This window comes from Castor canadensis, chromosome 7 (assembly GCF_047511655.1).
Source record: "Castor canadensis chromosome 7, mCasCan1.hap1v2, whole genome shotgun sequence".
Classification (NCBI taxonomy): Eukaryota; Metazoa; Chordata; class Mammalia; order Rodentia; family Castoridae; genus Castor; species Castor canadensis.
The window spans coordinates 533123-552066 of NC_133392.1; the positions used below are offsets into that span (position 1 = coordinate 533123).

An 18944-nucleotide genomic window follows, 5' to 3' on the forward strand; every position below is an offset into this window, starting at 1 on the left:
CGAACCATAGCACATTCATCACTGGAGACCTCTGTGGACTTCACACACCCTAGGGTACTCAGGCACAGGAAGAACACAGTTGGGGGTTTTGACACTTCTGATCTGGACCCAGAAGGCCTTGGAGTCACTTCCTGCTCAGAAGCCCCCATCCTCCTTGGCCTCTGCTGCCCCCTCCTGGCAGAATCACGCCAAGCCATCCTCAGTCCTACTGTAGCCGCCCTGCTTGGTCTTGCAGACATTGCAAGACCAGCAGCCCAAAGATGGCCACACCGGCAGCAGTGGCCCACAGCTGGCTAGTACCGGGTGGGGAGAATGAGGAAGGGAGCTGTCAGGACTATCCCTGCTGATGGGGACACAAAGCTCTGGGCCACCAACACTGAATGCTCAGAAGAGACACAGCAAGGGACACAGAAGAGACATGAGGCAGATGGGAAAACGGGCTACAGCCAGGCCAGAGGTCTGCAAGGATCACTGCATCCCAGCAATGCTGGGAGTGTGAAAAGGGGCCTGGCTCTTTTCCCACTGGGCAGACAATGACAGTGGCACTGTGACTTTTTTGGAGTACTGAGTGTTCTTGTGCAGACACAAGCACACTGGGTGAGGCTGGGCATCCCCAGCTGACATAATCCTTGGGCTCACATCTCCCCAGGAATTCAGGAAGCTGTGCTGAATGCTTAGAGCCTGGTGGGCCCTTCAGGACTTGGCAGAGTGCTTCCTGTGCCCCTCCCACCCCAGTCCTCACCTCAGAAGGGGGGCCAGAAAGGCCGGGGTACAGCTCCAAGCTGTTGGCTCACAGATCCAGCCCAACCCCAGGGAGGCCAGCTTGTGGGGTCCAGCACAGCTGGCCTGAGCAGGCTGGACCTTGATGTGCAGCCAGGAGTCCTCACTCACCCACGAGGGAGGGATGTAGGGACAAACCAGCATGAGAGCGTCAAGGACTGCTCAGCCTCAGGACAGAGCCCTTGGTGGCCCAGTGTGCGGGCAGTGATGTACCGTGGGCAACCCCTGCTGACCTGCAGTCAAACACCATGGGCCCCATTCAGACGCTAGTCAAGCGCCAGCATGTGCTTCGTGTTCAGATTTTACGTAAAAGACACCTCCAACAACACAGAAAGAACCAGAGACCACAGAGGTGCTAGTGCCAGAGCTCTGTCCTCAGCCTTCTGCTCCCTCAGGGGACCTTAGACCAGAACCACCCTTCTCTTCTTGCTGGACACACACTCACAAAGGGCCAGCAACTGCAGCCTCAGGTCTGGTCCCCAGCTTGTCTGTCACTTGTCACTGGAAGAGCCTAAGCAGGCAGTGTGCGTATAATGGTCACTGAAGCATTCAGTAGCCAGGAGGGCCTCTGCTGTGCTCTGCAGGCCTTCAGGGACTCAGGTGCTAGAGTAAATGGATGGTAACTTCCTCTCCTTCCACATTCTTTTTCACACACAAAGATTATAACCTTTACTTTTTCCAGTTAGAAAACCAGTTTTTCCAATACCTTTTATTGAATAAATTATCCTTTCACCTCATGCTAAAAGTCCTACACATAGGAAGCCCACACCTGCCTTTTGACTCTGTCCACTGACCCTCAGTTACTCCTTAAGCTGACCCTCTCAGTGATTTTCAATGAAGGAGTGGCTTCAACTCTTCTTCAGTTCTAAATTCTCCGGGATTCTAGGTGGGTCAGGGTTCCCATCCCACCCGTGACTAGGATGCTGCACAGCACCAGTCACAGGACGGGGTCACCATATCGTGCAGGTAAAAAGCAAATGTCCTCCAAGCAGGTGCCAGGCATGATCTGCACACACCACCTGTGGGGGCCACAGAGCCACAAGCTTCTTCAAAAGGCACCCTTGATCTTTGGCAGAGCACACAGGCCCCAGGGTTCCCCAGACAAGGCTGGTCCCAGTGTGTGCACCTGGCTGCCAGGGTCTGGGAATTGGTATGTCAAAGGTTGTCCTTGGCCTGAAGCCCATGCAGAGGCCAGAGGGGTTTGTTCCACTTGGCAGAGACCCCAGAAGGAGCCAGAGGGGAGCATCAGAGCCTGGGGCCCCGGCAGTGGTGCCCAAGGGAATGGTAGTTGCCGACTACTGCCTGGGGGAGATGAGAAGGGAGTGTGCAGGGATGTGCAGAGAGGCCCAGAGAAGGGGACATTCAGCTGGGAGTCCTGCATTTGGCGTTTGTGTTTCATTCGGCGATTCTGAAACCATGTTTTTATCTGCAGAAATAAACAAAGCTCAGAGGAGGGCTGCGAACATACCCCCAGCCAAGGCTGATAGCTGCCAGCCCACCCACCTTACCTGCACCTCAGACAGCTGCATCTCCCGGGCCAGCTTCCTCCGCTCCAGGGGGCCCAGGTATTGGTGCTGCTGGAAGGAGCTCTCCAAGGCGCTGACCTGCTCTGTGGTGAAGGCTGTGCGGACGCGGGGCGTGCGTGTAGTGTCCGGCTCCTTGTTCAGCCCTGGGGAGGAAGGAAGGAGTCCACAGCTGCACGTGCTGCATGGGGCACGCGCTCTTGCACAGATGGGGCCAGAGACAGAGCTCCAGCTGGAAGATTACATCACCTTCCCACCCCACTAAATAATCAGCAGCCCACCCCCATCAGGCGTCCTGCAATTTTGGCAAATGGTCAGCCAGGGTGACAGCTCCTGGGCTCCCAGTTCAAGTGTGTGCTGAGGTCCAAGAGCCATGGCTAGGGGTGGGGGTGGGTGACCCAAATAATGTATACGCATGGAAGTACATGTAAAAATAAAATTAACCAAACAAACAAAAAAGCCATGGCTCCGGCGAGAAAGGCATTAACAGCACAGGTGCAGCAGCCCCTTATCCCAAGTTCTGTTTCTGGAGGTCTCAGTTACCCTTGAGCCAGAGGGAGAGCACACAACCACTATGATACATCGTTGCATTATGTCACTGTTTGTCAGTACTGCTGTCCATCTCCTACTGTCTCTGACTTACAAATCAAATCCCACCCCAGCCCGTCCGCATAGGAAGAGCACAGAGTACAGGACTTGGGATCACCTGCAGCCTTGGCGCCCACTGGGGGTGTGTGGCAGGATGTGACTCCTGCTGATAAGGAGAGGACAACACCCACTTGCTCATTACTTGGGTAAATTAATGCAAGTGTTGAAAACAAAACTCTTAGACCTTAAGACAAGTTGTCAAGGAATTGACACAACCCCAGGACACACTACGAAGTGAATCCAAGAGGTGTGCTGAGAAAACTCAGAGGCACTTTGTTGGGACTGGGGGCTTTACGCTCCCTCCATCACACCGTCCCAGCAGCAATGCAGATTTACTCTGCAGGGTTGCTGGGATGTGTGGCCCAGGGTCTGTACTGCTGCCAGGTGAGGCCAGTTCACTGCTTCTCATACCTCAGTTTACCCTCCAGGAAACCAAATGCTGTGTAATATGATATTGAGGTTATGATGTGATTTTGATACAGAGTCTCACTCACTCACTCTGTGGGCCAGGCTGGCCTAGAACTCTGGATCCTCCTGCCTTAGCCTCCCAAGTGCCAGCTCCAGCTCCTAAATCGTTTTCCTGCCATCATTTCTGATATTCCCTCAGGGATCACTGCAACGACTGCACCTGTGCGTCGTGTTCAGCAGGTCCACACAGACGCTAGGGTCCATGTGTGCGTACCTGTGCACATGCATCAGAGAAGTACTACCAAGAATGCTGGGAGGAACCCTAGCCTCCCCACAAACGCTCAGTCCTCAGACAGCAGCCAGCACAGAGGCTGACTACGGGCCCAAATACAGGCCTTTGGAGGAGTGGTGCTCCCCTAAAAGTCTTATCTTGAAGCCCTAACCACCACCATGGCTGTTATCTGAAGACAGGGCCTTCGAGGAGGTAGTTAAGGTCTAAGGAGGTCCTCGGCGTGGGGCTGGAACCCATCTGACCAGGGTCCTTGCAAGAGGGAGACACGAGGCTCTGCCAGCCAGCCAAGGCTAGGCCTCAGGAGAACTAGTCCTGTGTACTTTGGTTTGAATGGCCAGCCTTCACGACACCGAGAAATAACTTTCTGTGGCTTAAGTCACCAAGCCTGTTTTCTTTTTTTTGGTGGGACTGGGGTTCGAACTCAGGGCACCTGAACCACACCTCCAATCTACTTTGCTTTGGTTATTTTTGGAGATGAGGGTCTGGAGAACAATTAAACTCGACCCTCTGGATCTCAGCCTCCAAAGTAGATAGGATTATAGATGTGTCATCAGTACCTTGGCTCAGTTTATAGAGAGGAGAGGATGGGGAAGGGTAGGGAGGGGAGGAGCAGGAGAAGGGGAAGGGGAAGGGAGAAGAAAAAGGAAAAACTTCTATTAAAAAAAAAGAAAAGAACCCTGAAAGGCTGGGAGGCTGGGTGCTGGCAGCACACACCTGTAATCCTAACTACTTGGGAGGCTGACATGCCTGTTCAAGTTCAAAAAAGCTCTAACTGTAGGGGGAGGGGAAAAAAGAAAATTAAAAAAAATATGTGTACGTGCACATGTGTACTAAAAAACAGAACCACAGGTGAGCCCTGGTGGCTCACACCTGTAATTCTACCTACCGGGAGGCAGAGATCATGAGGATGGAGGCTGGAAGTTAGTCAAGGCAAATAGTTCAAGAGACCCTATCTCAAAAAAATACCCAGTACAAAAAAGGGCTGGTGGAGTGGCTCAAGTAGAGTGCCTGCCTAGCAAGTGTGTAAGATCCTGAGTTCAAACACCAGTACTGCCCCTAAACAAACAAGAAACCACCACCAAAACCCAGAACCATTACAGAAGACTGCCAGCTGCAGCATGTACTTCCCCTGCGGGAAGGGTGGGCGAAGCCAGCCCTTTCTGTAGGGTGTCCAGAGAGGCAGCCCTAGGCTTTAAGTCACTCCTGGTGATGTCTTTGGAGTCTCAACTTTCTAATTTCTAAGTGAGAGACAGGGGTGGGGGTGGCTGAGGAGTGGGGCACTCAGTAACCTCCACAGGTGGTCTGTGGGAACCCCAGGAAGGAGGCCCTGCCGGCTTAGCCAATATTTCACCAAGTCTGACCAAAATGGCAGTAGTTTTATTGGAAGGAAGCCAATTTTGTAGAATTAGTTTTAATGTGCACCTGAAAGCATGGAGCACAGAAGCAAGCTGATGATTTTGGAAGAGATGAGGGTGAAGGAATGAGTTTTTATCCAGGGATGGCTGCTGGCTTGAGGGGGATGGGGAAGAGCTGGTGGTTGGAGAGAATACATTTAAATTTTCCTCTCACTAAAATATAAGTTATCCCATAAATACTGCACAAACTAGTATATAAGTAATTTATTTGCAGGGCTGGGGATCAAGCACCAGATGTAATCGCTAGGCAAACATGTTCCACCACTGTTCCAGGTCCTTTTCTTAAAAGAAAATTTACAGGTAATATCAACTCCACACTGACTAAGTAGAATTTAAACCTAGAAGCACTGACGAAGTCACAAAGGCTAAAGGACAAGGGATGGGGGTGTAGCTCAGTGGTAGAGCGCCAACTCAGCATTCCTGGCCCTAGGTTGACTCCACAGAACCTCAAAAAATAGAACCACAACCGGACTCCAGGTGGACCATGCAGAGACTTGAGCTGACGTTCAATCAGGGTCTCGGCTTGGCTGGGAGGGGCCAGAAGGCCCCGGTAACTGGTCACTTGAAAACACATGCACAAAGAAGCTCCTGGCAGTCATGTTTAACATGCCTCCAACTCTGGCCGGCTGGGGAGACACAGATGAGGCCAAGGCCTGTGGAGGCCTTGGAGGATTTTTCCAGAGGAGGGAAAATCCCCAGGTCTTTTGCTTCTGAGGGGAGGCATTCACTTCAAGGGGGTTAGGCAAGGCCCCCAACCCCTATCTAGGAGACAGGGAGTCTTCCTGGTTCCTGGACCCCCCCTAACATCCAACCCTGCCTGGGAAGGGCTGGGCTCCCCCAACCCCCCTCTCCAGACTTACCAGCCACAGGTGTCTGTCCCACAACCAGCTCTGAAAGCTTGTCCTTCTGGATGTCCATCTGAGAGGGATTCTTGTTGCTAGACCCCTGGCGTGGGCCTGAGCAGCTGCTCTGGGAAAGCCAGTCCACTGAGCAAAAGCTGGAAGGTCTGTGGCCACCAGGTAGGGCAGAGGGAGGCATGGTGAACGGTAGGTCACTAGGAATAGTTCAGCAACGCAGCCAAATGCAGGACAGCCTCAGGTTTAGCAGGGGTCGCATTTATAAGCTCAGGGGGAGGGGATGGGATGGGGGCTCCAAATCCCACAGATAAGTAGCACCTAATTGCCTTCAAATCCTAGCACAAAGGAGGCGACTCACACCTCCCCGGCTCCGAGATGTCTGGGGGGAGGGGCGGGGCCGCCGTCGCCGCCTAATTGAGATGCGAAGGCTGGGGGAATGATCGAGTTCTTCCCTCTCCGCCATCCGGCTGCAAGGCAGGAATGTCCCCTCTCACCCCTGGGTCTGTCCCGAGGGGCGCTGGGCGGTCTCCTCTCCCGTGGTTGATTCAGGAGCTTGGTCTGCAGCGACCTGGGTGCTGGTGCCAGCTTGGAGATGACAGGTGTGCACATCTGAGGGAATTCAGGTTGATGGGATGAGGCCGACCAGGCAGTCCCCGAAGGGACTGGGGTTGGGGGTATCCAGGATGGCCCTCCCTCCGACTTCCGTAGGTCCCCCTCTCTGCACTCGGTCGCCTCCAGGCCCCACCGGCTTCTCAGTGCACTGTTGCAGGAGCCACTTCTAAATTCGATCGCAGTTCGCCCAGCCCCGCAAGGAAGGCTTTAGCCACGCTCTCAAGCGGGAGGGACCGAGCGCCACCACCCTCTGCGCGTCCCTGCTGCATCCCGGAGACGCCACGGGGCGCGCACTCCAGCCGGCCATGCAGACCCCACGGGCAATTCAAGGTTGGTGTCTATGCCTGCGTCCCGGGCTCCCTCGGGTCCCGCGTGCTCAGGGGCCGCGCACAGGCAGCCGGGTGGGCCACCGAGCCGGAGCGCGGCGTGGCGGAAACCGCCGGCAGGGCTCGCCCTGCGCCCCAGGCGGCCGGAGTCAGGTGCAGGTTCACTCGCGCCTTCAGGCAGACGGAGTCCAGCCTGCAGCCCTGACTCCGGGGGGCGCCGGCGCCAGCTCGGGCCAGGTCTCCCCGCGCCGCCTCCGTGCTGACCGCGCCCCGCGCAGATCAAAGGCCCCCGGGGCTCCGGCCAGGATTATCGCCCCGCCCCGCCCCGCCCCGCCTCGCCCTCAGCCTGGGAAGGGCTGTGGGAGCCCAAGAACCCGCTGGCGACAGATCCTGGGTTCTGGGTGCAGGGACCGCACCGCCGCCGCTAGGCCTTCCCAGGACCCTGCAGGGTGAAACTGGCGGGCGCTGTGGGTGTTTGGACATGGCCTCTGGAAGGCCGGCTGGGCCCCATCTTCTCGGACACCCGGCCACATCACGGTGCCGGTGGTCTCGCTTCCTCAGATAGCGGGATTTGAATCGCTGCTGCAAGACTCTGGAGGGCTGAAGATTGTCCTGGGGGAGGCTGGGAGTGTCCCTTACCGCCTGGCCCCAGAGCTAACTCCAAGGATGCTCCGTGGGGGAGGGGGTCCAACCCACCGCGACACTTGAGGGCCGTCCTGCTATCTGGAAAGAGGCCTTGAGGGTGGGGCTGCTCCCGGGGCGGTGCCTTCGCGGGGCAAAGGTAAGCACTTCTTCCTCACCGCTTAGTTCCTTAAGTGAACTGGGGCATTTGTGGAAATTAGTGCGCTTTGTGCTCCAGAACTTTAGTTTATAAAATGTAAGTCGCTAACACTTTGAAACATAGTTGCGGCGCTTCTTCACTTCTAACCTTTGGTGGTGCCCCGGGCCTCTCCGCTGGCTCCCCTTTTTCCTCTGCGGGGGGACCCTCCGCTTCAGGGACCTTCGCGAGTCCGAAGGTGACCTCATCTCCACCAGCAGGATCACACAGCGGCTCCCTCAAGAGCCTCGCCAGCCCCTAGCTGCTTCCAGGTGGCGGTTTCCTCGCTCTGGGCCAGTCATTCCCGTTAGCCCGGCTCTTCCCGCTTCTACCATTGGGGCGCCTTTCTGCACCCCACGTGCTGCTAAAAGGTCGCGGTTGTGGTCGACCTTAGCTTTTTTTTTTTGCTCGGCAGCCCAGCAACATTCCCTGCAGGGAGCTTTGCAGCCCCTCGGCTTCCTTCCTTCCAGCCCCGAAGTCAGGCGCCGGTCTCCAGGCCCACCCGGCAGCTTAGCCCTCCCGGGATCGACCACCTGCTCCCGCGCTGGGCGCTCCCTACGTCCCCAAGCCCTCTCGGAGGCCCTGACAACTCCTCCCTCCACAAGGGTCCAAACCAAACTTCTGCGAAAGAGCCCAGGCCCAGATCTTGAGCTTGCATGTCTCAGATCGGCCGTTTGTCGCCAGCAAAGCCACCACCGACCCAAGCCATTGCGCCTCCCCTGAGACAGGCCTTCACACACCCACTGAAAAAAAAAAACCCCGCTAGGTCCCTTCTAGCTCCGGCCCCACGTGCTCAGGAAAAACGAAAGCTACAGGCACGTGACCCAGCCAGCTCGCTCCGAGCTTGGCTCCGCCCCCTTCCGCCCCCGCCCTCTACACATTCCAGGCTGCTTGGCCCTCCTTGATCCCTCCCTACTGGCCCCGTGCGCCCTCCGCCCTCCACCTGCTCTCTCCACGCCCTCCAGGGCCCCATCTTCTCTACTTCCTCTGCCCCTCCCTTCCCTCCCCCAGGGCTCCTGCTTCATCTGAGCCCAAGGTGCCTGTGGAGAGGGGAAGGTGTGAATGTGCAGCGCGTGGGCGTCACCCGCCCAGCTGGGTCAATCTGGGTGGAGCCCTCCGGGAATAGAGGAATCGGATTCCCTGCGGGTTTATCTGGGGAGGGGTTGCCTTCTCTATGCCTGGGTCCCTGTTTTCAGGTCAGAGAGCCCCTCCCGGAAGGTTCAGGAAAGACCTGCCTAAGCCTTGCCCACCGACCAGCAAGGAAGGGAGGGTGTGAGCTTGGTCCAGGATTTTCACAGGCAGCTAAATCTGAAAGGGCCTCCCACCTACGTGGGGTCTTGGAAGTAGTGGAAAGCGAGGGGAGGCAGGGCCCAAGCCGGTGAAGAACTCTTGGATGTGTGGGAAGGGCAGACTGCAGTGGTGGGCAGTGAGCAGGCAGCCAGCAAGCCCACGTGCTCCATTGATTAGCGATAAAAGCCCTAAGTGGTGACAGAGTTGTCAGGCCTGAGATCCCTGCTATGGATATACTATTTTGGTCCCACAGTCTCCCCCAGGGTACAGGTATGTTGGGCGGTGCTTGGGAGGCTGCGGCCAGGTGTACCTATCCTGGCTGGCCCCTAAAGGCGTCCCTCTTTAGGTTCATGCTGCAGCATCAGGGCCCAGAGGTGTGGGTGCCTTTCCCTCCAGGCACCTTGCCTCCTTCCCTTGTTTTAAGCAGCAGAGTGGTGTGCGCCTGTGACCTCCAGAATGGCATTCCCATGTCTCTCCAACAGTGATGGTGGGAGGCAGAGATGCACCATCCTACAGTCCAGTGGTCTGTTACCATCCACAGGGAGACATGGGTTCACAGTCTGGCAGTTAGGGTCCTAGGGCTTTGTAGACATTCCCCAAAGCCACGTGGGTGACTGGAGTGGGGTGGTTGGGCTGGGCTGATTCTGCCATTATCAAGGCCTTGGAGGCACAGGTGACTGGGAAAGGAGCCCTGATCAGTTGTCTACTCTGTGCCAGGCCCGGGCTGGAGCCCTAAATAGGACTCCACCTTCAGTGAAGGGAATGGGGCTTTGCAGTGGAATTAATTTAAATCTAAGGCACACAGGACGCAGACATGAACGGAACTAAATGTCCAACGTGGAGCTCTGAGCCATAGGTAGTGCTTGAATTAAATGAAATTGATTTGAAGTATCCGGTTCCACCTCACACTGCGTTTGGAGGGCTGGGTAAGAACATGTAGCTTCTGACTGTCATCCTGACCTGTGGGGTTCCAAAACATGCTGCACAGTGATCTTGAGAAACTCAGGAAGCCAGAGATACCTGAGAAGACAGAGAAACACACAAAATGGGGACTGGTAAAAAAGATGATGACTGTGCACGGGGTGCAAGTGGCTCACGTCTGTAATCCTAGCTACTCAGGAGGCAGAGATCAGGAGGTTGGAGGTTTGAGGCCAGCCTGGGCAAATAGTTTGCAAGACCCTATCTCGAAAAATCCATCACAAAAGAGGGCTGACAAGCATGGAGTCCTGAATTCAAACTCCACCACCAAATAAAAAAAAAACCACACCAAAAAAAAAAAAACCCCAAAACAAAAAAACTTAAGATATGGACAAGGGACCATATTTGGGACACTGGTGACAAAGATGATGGGGTCAGCAGAAACCAGCCACTATGACAAAGGAGATTTGTGTCTAGAAGGGATGCTAATTGCAACCCAAGGAGCGTGTCCCCGTGTGGAATCACACTCAGGGCCAAGGGATGAAGTGCTGTCAGGACAGATGGAACTGTGTGGCCAGGTGCAGGAAATACCAGTGGGGAACGAGGGGCTGGGATCTCATCAGACACTCACCAGGACTCTCTTTAAAGGCAATGCCTGCAGGGGAAGCTGTGCAGGTAATGGTGAACATAAATGATATGAAAGATCCTGGAAACACAGGGGCATCAGACTGAAAACAGGCAGCCCCTTTGTGGACATCCTCATCAGCAATGTTGGAGTGAAACCTGCAGGAAATGGAGCCTCGGTGACTCCTGTCATAGAAAGGATGAACACGGGTTTCCCCAAACCTTAGAGATGTGTTCTTTGCAGAGATTGCATCAAGATCAATGCCTGGATCAAATTCCAGTGTCTTGGTTTGGAACATACTCAGATTTCAGAGGCTGCCTTGGAGAGCAAACAGCTCCCAGAGCCTGGAGGGCTGTCTAGGGATTTCAGGCTTCACAGCATCAAAAAATTCACAGGTAGGACACTGTTTAGATGATGTAATTAGAGGAACAAGTACAGAGCAGGTATGACTTGGACAGATAATGAGAGCCAAGAAGGTGGACTGCTGTGAGCTTGAAGTTGTAAGGAAAGATTCTCCCCGCCAGTGCTGGGGTTTGAACCTAGGGCTTCATGCACTACACGCTGTACTAACTGAATTTTAGGCAGCTGAACTAATTAATAGGGGCTGATGTGTAGCTCAGTGGTAAAGTGCTTGACTAGCATGAGTGGGGTCCTGGGTTTGATCCCCAGATGGCGAGAAAAAAGTGTACCTTCTCCAGGCATAAAAGCCCTAAACTGATAAGGTTATTTGACTATTTGGGGGAAAATAAAATTTAACCTTTAGGTATTTCCTTACAACCAATATAAAAGAGCTGGCTTTACAAGGGCCCACGAGGCACAGATCCTATGAAGCATTACTAAAGAGAAAAGAGCAGAACTTCAGTATGCCCAGAGTATGGATTTTGGGTGGTAGGCTGAGAAGTACAGGACTCCAGGACTCTGGTGAGGCAGGGAGCTGAGTTCCAGCCACTCATGCCCCAAATAGAAGCAGTGTGCTGGCAGCTGGCCATAGCTACAGCCCTGAAGATCCAGGGGGCCACAAAGGAGGAGAGCCAAGTCCTGGTCCTGGAGCCCTGGACTCATCTGGAACAAACAGCAGGGTGTCACTTTACAGCAAGGTAAAGAGGAAGGGAGTGGTTGTAGGTCCTGGGCTGCAGGTGGGGCAGGTCAGCAAGGAGAGGGCAGGGCACTGATTGACAGCTTGTCAGACCTGCTGTAGGGACAGTACTGCTGCAGCACAAGGCTTTGGCCTGGGGCAAACCCAGCTGAGGAACGCAGTGCCCTCAGTCTGATGCTACAGCAATGATTCCCACTGACATCCTACAGGCGCCTGTCCCCCACTCAGGGCAACAGCCAGCAGCCCATAGTTAATTCCTGAAAGGGAGAACCGTTATTTGGCTGGTAAGTGGGGAGTGAGAATTAATTAGGTAGACAGCCTGGAGTACAGGGCAGATCCTGTGGGGTGTGGGAGCAGACTGCATGGGCAGGCCTCTCAGCAGGCAGCAACATAAAACTCTAAGCAGGAAGCAAGTCTACTGGGCACAGTGTCGGAAGTCAGGGAGAGAGATACCAAACAGTCAGACAGAGGTAAGGCACCCACCCATGGAAAAGTCATTTCCATAACTCTACATGCTATAGCAGGCAATAAATGGTGCAAAGCTCACACTCGTTGGGATGGCTACGACCCCCAGAAAATGACGAATGTTGTTGAGGATGTGGAAAGGACACCCTTGTGCATTGTTGATGAAATGGGAAAATGGCACATCTTCTGTGGAAAGGTCTGGCACTTCCTCCAAAAATTAGAAGAATTACCATCCATTTCAGCAATTCTGCTTCTAGGCATACACTCAAAAGGACTGAAATCAAGAGTTTCTCAGAGATATTTGTACACCCATGCACATGGCATTATTCACAACAGCTTTGTTCATCAACGCGTGAACGGATAAAAATATCCAACCTTAAAAGGGAAGGATATCTTGGCACATGCTGGCTGCCACATGGGTGAACTTGGGGATACTTCTAGCCAGGCACAAAAAGGACAAATATTGTGTGATTCTGCTCATGCTCACATGAACATGACTCCTACCTGGAGTCACCAGGTTCAGAGACCAAGGAGAACCACATAGAAGCAGGTGAGAGGGTGGGAAGTCACTGTTTCATGGGGACAGTTTTAGCCTAGAAGAAATGGTGGGGACGGCTGCACAACACCATGAGTGTGAACCAAACCGCACACTTAGAGGAGGTTTAGATGGCAAGATTTGTTGTATATTTTACCACAATTACAAAAAAAAAAAGTCTGAATCCACTGACCAAGGGGACCCTAGTTAAGACACAAGGCACTAATTTGAGGTGTCCTTGGGATTCTGCCAAAGACAGTCGTGGGCTGAGGCCCCAGACACCCCCTCAACTGCATACCAAAGTGGACCAAGGGCACCTGGCACAAGACCTGGGCTGAGGCCTCTGCAGGCGCCACAGGAAGGCAACTTGGAAACCTCAGGTTTAAAGACTGAAGAAACCAGTCCAGGAGCTCCAGTGAGCTAAAGTACTGGCCCTCCTAACACACAACGGCTAACCTTCCCACAGCCCTAGAGCAACTTAACAACCAAAGCGTGCTGCCCTCACCAAATTAGAAGATGGAAAGCCAGGACAGGAGATTTCGGTTTCGTTATTCCAACCAACGGTGAGAGGGGTAGGTGAACTCTCCCAAGGGCTTCCAGAATGATCTCTCACAAGTTCAGAAAGCCCTCTCCTCAGCACAGTCCCACCCTTAGGGCACAGGTAATTTCCTGGGGGCTTGCTGAGAGGTGATGGGGTGAGCGTCCCCACTCCCAGTACCTCGGGCCTGACCTAGGCTTTGTGTGTGGGGGTGAGGGGGTGGGGAGTTGCTTGCAAGCTTGACTCATCCAAAAGGTTTCTAGGGGCTTGGAGACTCACCTGTAGAGTGTTAAAACAAGTGACGTTCAAGCTCCCTGACTTGGACACACAGGCATCCAGTGCCTGGCGCCAGGCCTTCACCTCCGCAGCACCTGCCATCTGTGCAGAGGTCCTATACCAAGTTCCCAAGAAAGCATGTGGGGGAAGGGCTGTGACTTTGCCATCCACGGGACAAACCCCTCAGGACAGCTCCTAGGCGGGGCTAGGGGAGAATTCAGTGTGTCCCGGAAAAGCTCCCAACTTGTAAAACGGGGCCATTGTCCTGCCCCGGTATGCATTGTCATGCTAGTGACGCGCCCCAGGGTACATCCTCGCCGCTGGCTCCACCCAGGCCCTTCCCCACCCCCACCTCTCCAGTCCAGGAAGAGCTCTGCAACTGCAGCTTTGAAAATGCTCCCAGGACAGCCTAAGTTCTCTGGAATGGTAGGGACCTTGCCCACAGCCCTGGCCGAAAGGCTGACACCAGCCTGGCCACCTAGCCAAGTAACCTTCCCCGGGCACAATTAGGGGACCTTCCCAGGAACTGCGCTCTTGGCTATTATTTCTGTTTCCAAGGATCCGAGGAGCCGACTCTGTGTCCGTACTGGGTTCGGGCCAGTGACTCCAGACTGGCCCAAGTCAAGGTAGGACTTTGGGAGGATCCACCCATGGCCTGGCCAAATGGGTTCTCGTCCCTGGGCAGGCTGGACGCGGGGCCAGTGTCGCGTCCCTTTACCCCACTCCCTCCTCGCTCTCAGACGCCGGCTCAGCCTCTCTTTCTAAGAGAGCTTCCTCGCCCTGAGGACGCTGGCTTGTGGCAGAACCCTAACCTACATCAGGTGCCACACGTAGTGTCCCTTGGAGACCGTCCGCACGCCACAGGATAAAGGCCAGCACATTAAGAGCAAGCTTGGGAACCTCCCTAGCATCCCCAGGCCTTTTAACCTTGCCCTGACCTTGGCAGCTCCTACCCGCTGGGTGCCATTCTCACCTAGCCGCGGGACCTGCACATACTCACGGAATCAAGTCGAAAACAACTTTTTTATTAAACGAACCTAGGCTTGAGGTAGGGGTGAGGGCTGCGGAAGAGGGTCGAGGTACAACGGGGCTTCGCCCTGGCGGAAAGGCGGCTGGCCTCGGGCGGGCCCCATTAGCGCGGGTCCCCCAGGACGCCCCGCTCGGCAGCCGCACTGCCTAGAATGAAGCCCACGGCTAGGGACACGGTCTGGTCGAAGGAGCCCCGCAGCTGCTCCACGTGCTGGTTCAGTGTCATCAGTTGGTCGCGCAGGGGGCCCAGGACGGCCACTATGTCGCCCAGGTGCGTCAGGGTCTGCAGTAGCGCGGCGTTCAGCGACGGGACGGCGGCTTGCGGTGGCGCGCGGTCTTCGGGGACGCCGGGCGGCGCATCGGGGTTCTCCGGGGTGGGGTGCAGGTCTGGCGGCGGCGGCGGTGGGGAGCCGGGGGCGCGGCGGGATTCAGTGGCGAGGGCGCAGAGAGCGGTTGGGGCGGGGGAGCCGGGGGCGCGGCAGGCGTCCGCAGACTTCGGCGTGGACCGGCTGAACCTGAGCGCGCCGGCGGGGTCGGCGTCAGGGTACCGGGCAGCCGGCTGGGGCGCCACACCTGCAGAGCGGAGCGGAGCGCGTGAGCCGTGGGGATCCCCTCTCCGGCGCCCCGCCTCTCCCCCCCACGACCCCAGCCTACCTGGCTCGTCTGGGGCCGGCGCGGGCGCGGGCGCGGGCGCAGACGCGACGGGGGCCAGTCGACGGCCGCGGTGGGGGCGCCCAGGTCCGGAGGGGCGGCGGCGCGCTCGTCTGCGCCCGTTGTCGCCCAGCAGCCCCATGAGCTCGCGGATCTGCTCATCGTAGGGCCCGGGCGGCTGACCCTCGGCGTCGCGGAGCTTGTCCTTGAGGAACTTGTAGCGGCGGCGGCACTGCGCGGGTGTGCGCCGCACTTGCTGGCGGGCCAGCGCGGCCGACACGCGGCGGTAGGTGGGCAGCGCTTGGCGGCGGTCCAGCAGCAGCGAGCGCCACACGGTCGGCTGCAGCAGCGTGCCCAGCAGCAGCTCCGTCTCCCGGGCGCTCCAAGGCGTGCGCTGCGCCGAGCCCGGGGACACGGGAGACCTGGGCGACCCGGGCTCCGCCAGCGCACCCGGCGTGGTGGGACCCCCGGGTGGGGACCCCAGGACGCCCCCGAGCGGGGACCCCGGGACGTCCTCGGCCGGCCGCAGCTCGGCGTCGGAGCTAGGCGGCGACGGGGGCGCGAGCGGGGGCGGCCGTCGGGGCCGGAGCAGCATCCCGGCGGGGCGCGCGGATCACCGGACCGCCGCCTTACACTACAGGCTGACGCCTCCCGAGCCGCCCACACGCGCTCTGAGGACCCTGCGCCGCCGTCCGCGTCGGAGCCGGGTCTACGCGACCCTCCCACCTCCGGGCCGCCCCGCCCCACTCCTCTCCGCCCCCTCCGGCCCGCCAAGTTCAACTTGGCCTGGCCTTGCGCCTTGGTTTTCTCTTTCTCTGGGCTCCTAGGCCTCGAGTGCGCAGCTATGCCCCTTTCTGACCGGGAAGAAGCTGCAAAACAACAGTGGTCTTATTTTAAAAACCACTTAATTGAGGTACAGTGTAATACGGCAACGTGGGCAGGCACGTAGGGGTCACCTTGTTTTACGCATGTGCCATGCCCTTTAATCACCGCCCATAAGGAGTTCTTCCCCAACTCAGAACGCTTGCGCCTTGCTGTCTGTCTTTAGCCCTCCCGTGTTGTTCCCAGGCATAGTGTCTGTGGCCCTCCTGCCCTTCCCACCCCTTCCAACCTGTCTGGTTGTGTGGATTTTGGCAAATGCTTATGAGGTATATCCAATAGTAATCCAGGCAGTGGTGGCGTTCTGTAAGCAGGCTGCTTGGCGCCTAGATGTGATGAGCTACCGTCTGCTGTTGGACTTGGTGTCACAACGCACACATGCTACCGGAAGGAACTTATTTGTGTCATAGTGTATCTATTAACATCTTAGGTGACAGACAGTATTGGACATCTTCCCCCTGAGATTAGGACTGAGAAGAATCATTTCGGTTCAACATTTTCTAGAATTCCTGGCCAGTGCAGTAAGACAAGAAAAAGAAATGAGATAAAGATTCAAAGGAAGACACAAGTCATTCTTTGCATACCAGGGAGAGGGGGCATGCTCCCCAAGTGGTGAAGAGGTGCCTGCTGTCATTTGTCATCAGAGACAAAGTGAGGCCACCGTGCCCCTGTCAGAGTGGCCCAAATCCGGAACAGGACAAGTGAGGGTGTGGAGGGACAGGGGTAGTGTAGGGTGCTGGGCAGACTACAGCAGCCATATTGCAGAGTCTGGTGGGTTCCTGCAGAACTGAAGTATCCACCCTGCCCAAAGGAGTCGAAAACTTATGTCCACCAAAAACCTGCACACAGATGTTTATAGCAGCTTTATTGGTAAATGCCAAAGCATGGGCAGAACCACCATGCCCTTTCCACAGGTGATGGGTGGGTGCTGCAGCACCTCATGGTCTGGACACTGCCTGGCTTTGAGTCACGCCACAAGGGGAGGAATCCTCATCGCATTTTGCCAAGTGAAAGAAGCCAGATCCAGAGGCTCCCTACCATATGACACCATTCATAAGACATCCTGTAAAAGACTTTAAAACTACAAGGGCAGGGAGATTGGCCATAAAGGAGTGTTTGTGCTGATGGAGGTGCTGTGGTGATTTAATTCAACTTTATTTGTTTTCAGTGCTGGGGGCCAAACCCGGGTACTCAAGAAGAGCATCCTCTCTACCACTGAGCTGTCCCCCCACCCCCACTAATTTTAAAGATCCTGTGCAGATCCACAGCTTTTGCTTGTGGGTAGGAAGATTAGAGGACAAGTGGGTGGATGGTCACTTCCCTGAACAGCTCTTGGGAAACTGTGGTGTGCCTGAGGGCCTAGCCTAAACCAAGCCAGGACCTGGGTGTGCACAGCATGTGAAAGTCCAGATGGAAGGGTACGGGAGAGGCTGGAGGACCAGGCAAGGCAGTGTGGAGATGGAACAGGCAGGAGGGGCAGCCTAGGCTGGTGCATTGGTGAGAATCCTGCTCTCCGTAGCAATAAGACGGTTCGCTGGCAGTCGGTGCAGGCTAAGTGTCAGAGAGGGGAGCTGATCAGGTTTATGCTGCGCCCTGTTTCAGTAGTCTCCTCTGGTGGAATGAGACCCCAAAGTGGTGGCAAAGGCTGCTGCAGTTTCATCAGCTGGTGATCTGTGGTCACGGTCTTGAATGAGGACCAGGGACTACTTGCCTGTGTCCCTCCTTCCTGGGGCAGGTGAGAGTAGCCTCTTGCTTGGCTTTCCTGGGACAGTATTTCTGGGCTACAGCCTACTGTTTTCAGGGTTCTCAGGCCTTTCCCAAGTGTCACATTGCTGGTACCTAGGGCTGGTGGACATCTCTGTCCACTCAACTGAACACAACTGCCATGGGCTTGCTCTGGTCTCAGGACCAACTAGTCACTTGCCTTTGTGTTGGCACCTTTCCCCAGGCTATAGGTTCTGGCCTGGGAGAGGAGCTTAGGGCAGGGACCTGGAGGAAGGACTTGAGGGTCCATTGGCTGTCAGTTCTCCAAGAACTAAGTGTTTTAGACCCATTGTAACAAAGTGAGACACCTCCCTACTTTGCACCTCTCTAGTGGCTCAAGAGAGGAAGTCTCCAGGGACAGAGGACTAGGGTTGTAATGATACGTGGTAGGTGAGGTCCAAAACCACATACTCAGAGCAGCTACTGTCCACGTGATCATGAGTTTACAGTTCAGTGTTTTTGTTGGCATAAATGCCAGGCAGATAGCTGTATTGTTCTTATGGGAACTCCACTAAAAACATGTCAACTATTTCATAAAAAGTATCCACAGCTGGGCACAGTGCTGCATGTCTATAATCCTAGCTACCAGCGAGGCAGAGGAAGATTACTGTCTGAGGCTGGCCTCAGCACAAGAAACCTGACCCTATCTGAAAAATAACCTAAAGCAAAGAAAGCTGGAGGTGTGGCTTAGCAAGGCTAAGGCCCTGAGTTTAAACCCCAGTACCACACACACACACCACCCCACACAAAAGCACAGCTGACACTCCAAAACTCTTAGGAGCTAAGAGCCCATGGCCTTAAGCCCTTCCTTTGCTGTGTCCACCAATCCTGACTAACATCAGGATGCAGGCCTCCACAGGAGTGTCCCCACACCTCACTCTCTCTCTGAGACCGGGCCCAAGCCAGGGACCCTGGTCTGTTCTGCCCTCAGGCTGCTGGGTGGGAACTGGCTAGGTATTTAGGGCAGGACAGTCCCTGGAGTAGGGTGAGCTGCTTTCTGTAGTCATCCCTTCAGTTGTTTCCCTCAACAGTGGGGTCCATTTGCTTGTTCACAAGCCTGGGATATGTGGGGCGGGGCGGGGGGCGGGCTCTGATCTGGTGCTGTTCAGGGTGAGTGTGACTTGGAAGTTCAGTTCTCAGTTGTAGGCTAAGCACATCTGGGAGTGCCTGTGAAGCAGGGTTTGTCTGTCCGGGAAGGAG

General features: G+C 55.7%; 2 protein-coding genes across 2 annotated transcripts; both read right to left on the reverse strand.

The window, feature by feature from the left end:
* Nucleotides 1–1187: 1187 nt before the first annotated feature.
* Nucleotides 1188–6986, reverse strand: Ventx (VENT homeobox). The gene is made up of 3 exons (XM_074078018.1): nt 5927–6986; nt 2289–2449; nt 1188–2206 (listed from the first exon to the last, which is right to left on the reverse strand). The coding sequence occupies exons 1-3, from the start codon at nt 6102–6104 to the stop codon at nt 1829–1831; spliced, it is 717 nt and encodes a 238-aa protein (XP_073934119.1). The 5' UTR covers nt 6105–6986; the 3' UTR covers nt 1188–1828.
* A 7566-nt stretch (nt 6987–14552) lies between these two features.
* Utf1 (undifferentiated embryonic cell transcription factor 1) lies at nt 14553–15696 on the reverse strand. Its single transcript, XM_020170434.2, has 2 exons — nt 15105–15696; nt 14553–15023 (listed from the first exon to the last, which is right to left on the reverse strand). The coding sequence occupies exons 1-2, from the start codon at nt 15694–15696 to the stop codon at nt 14554–14556; spliced, it is 1062 nt and encodes a 353-aa protein (XP_020026023.2). The 3' UTR covers nt 14553.
* Between the last annotated feature and the right edge of the window lie 3248 nt (nt 15697–18944).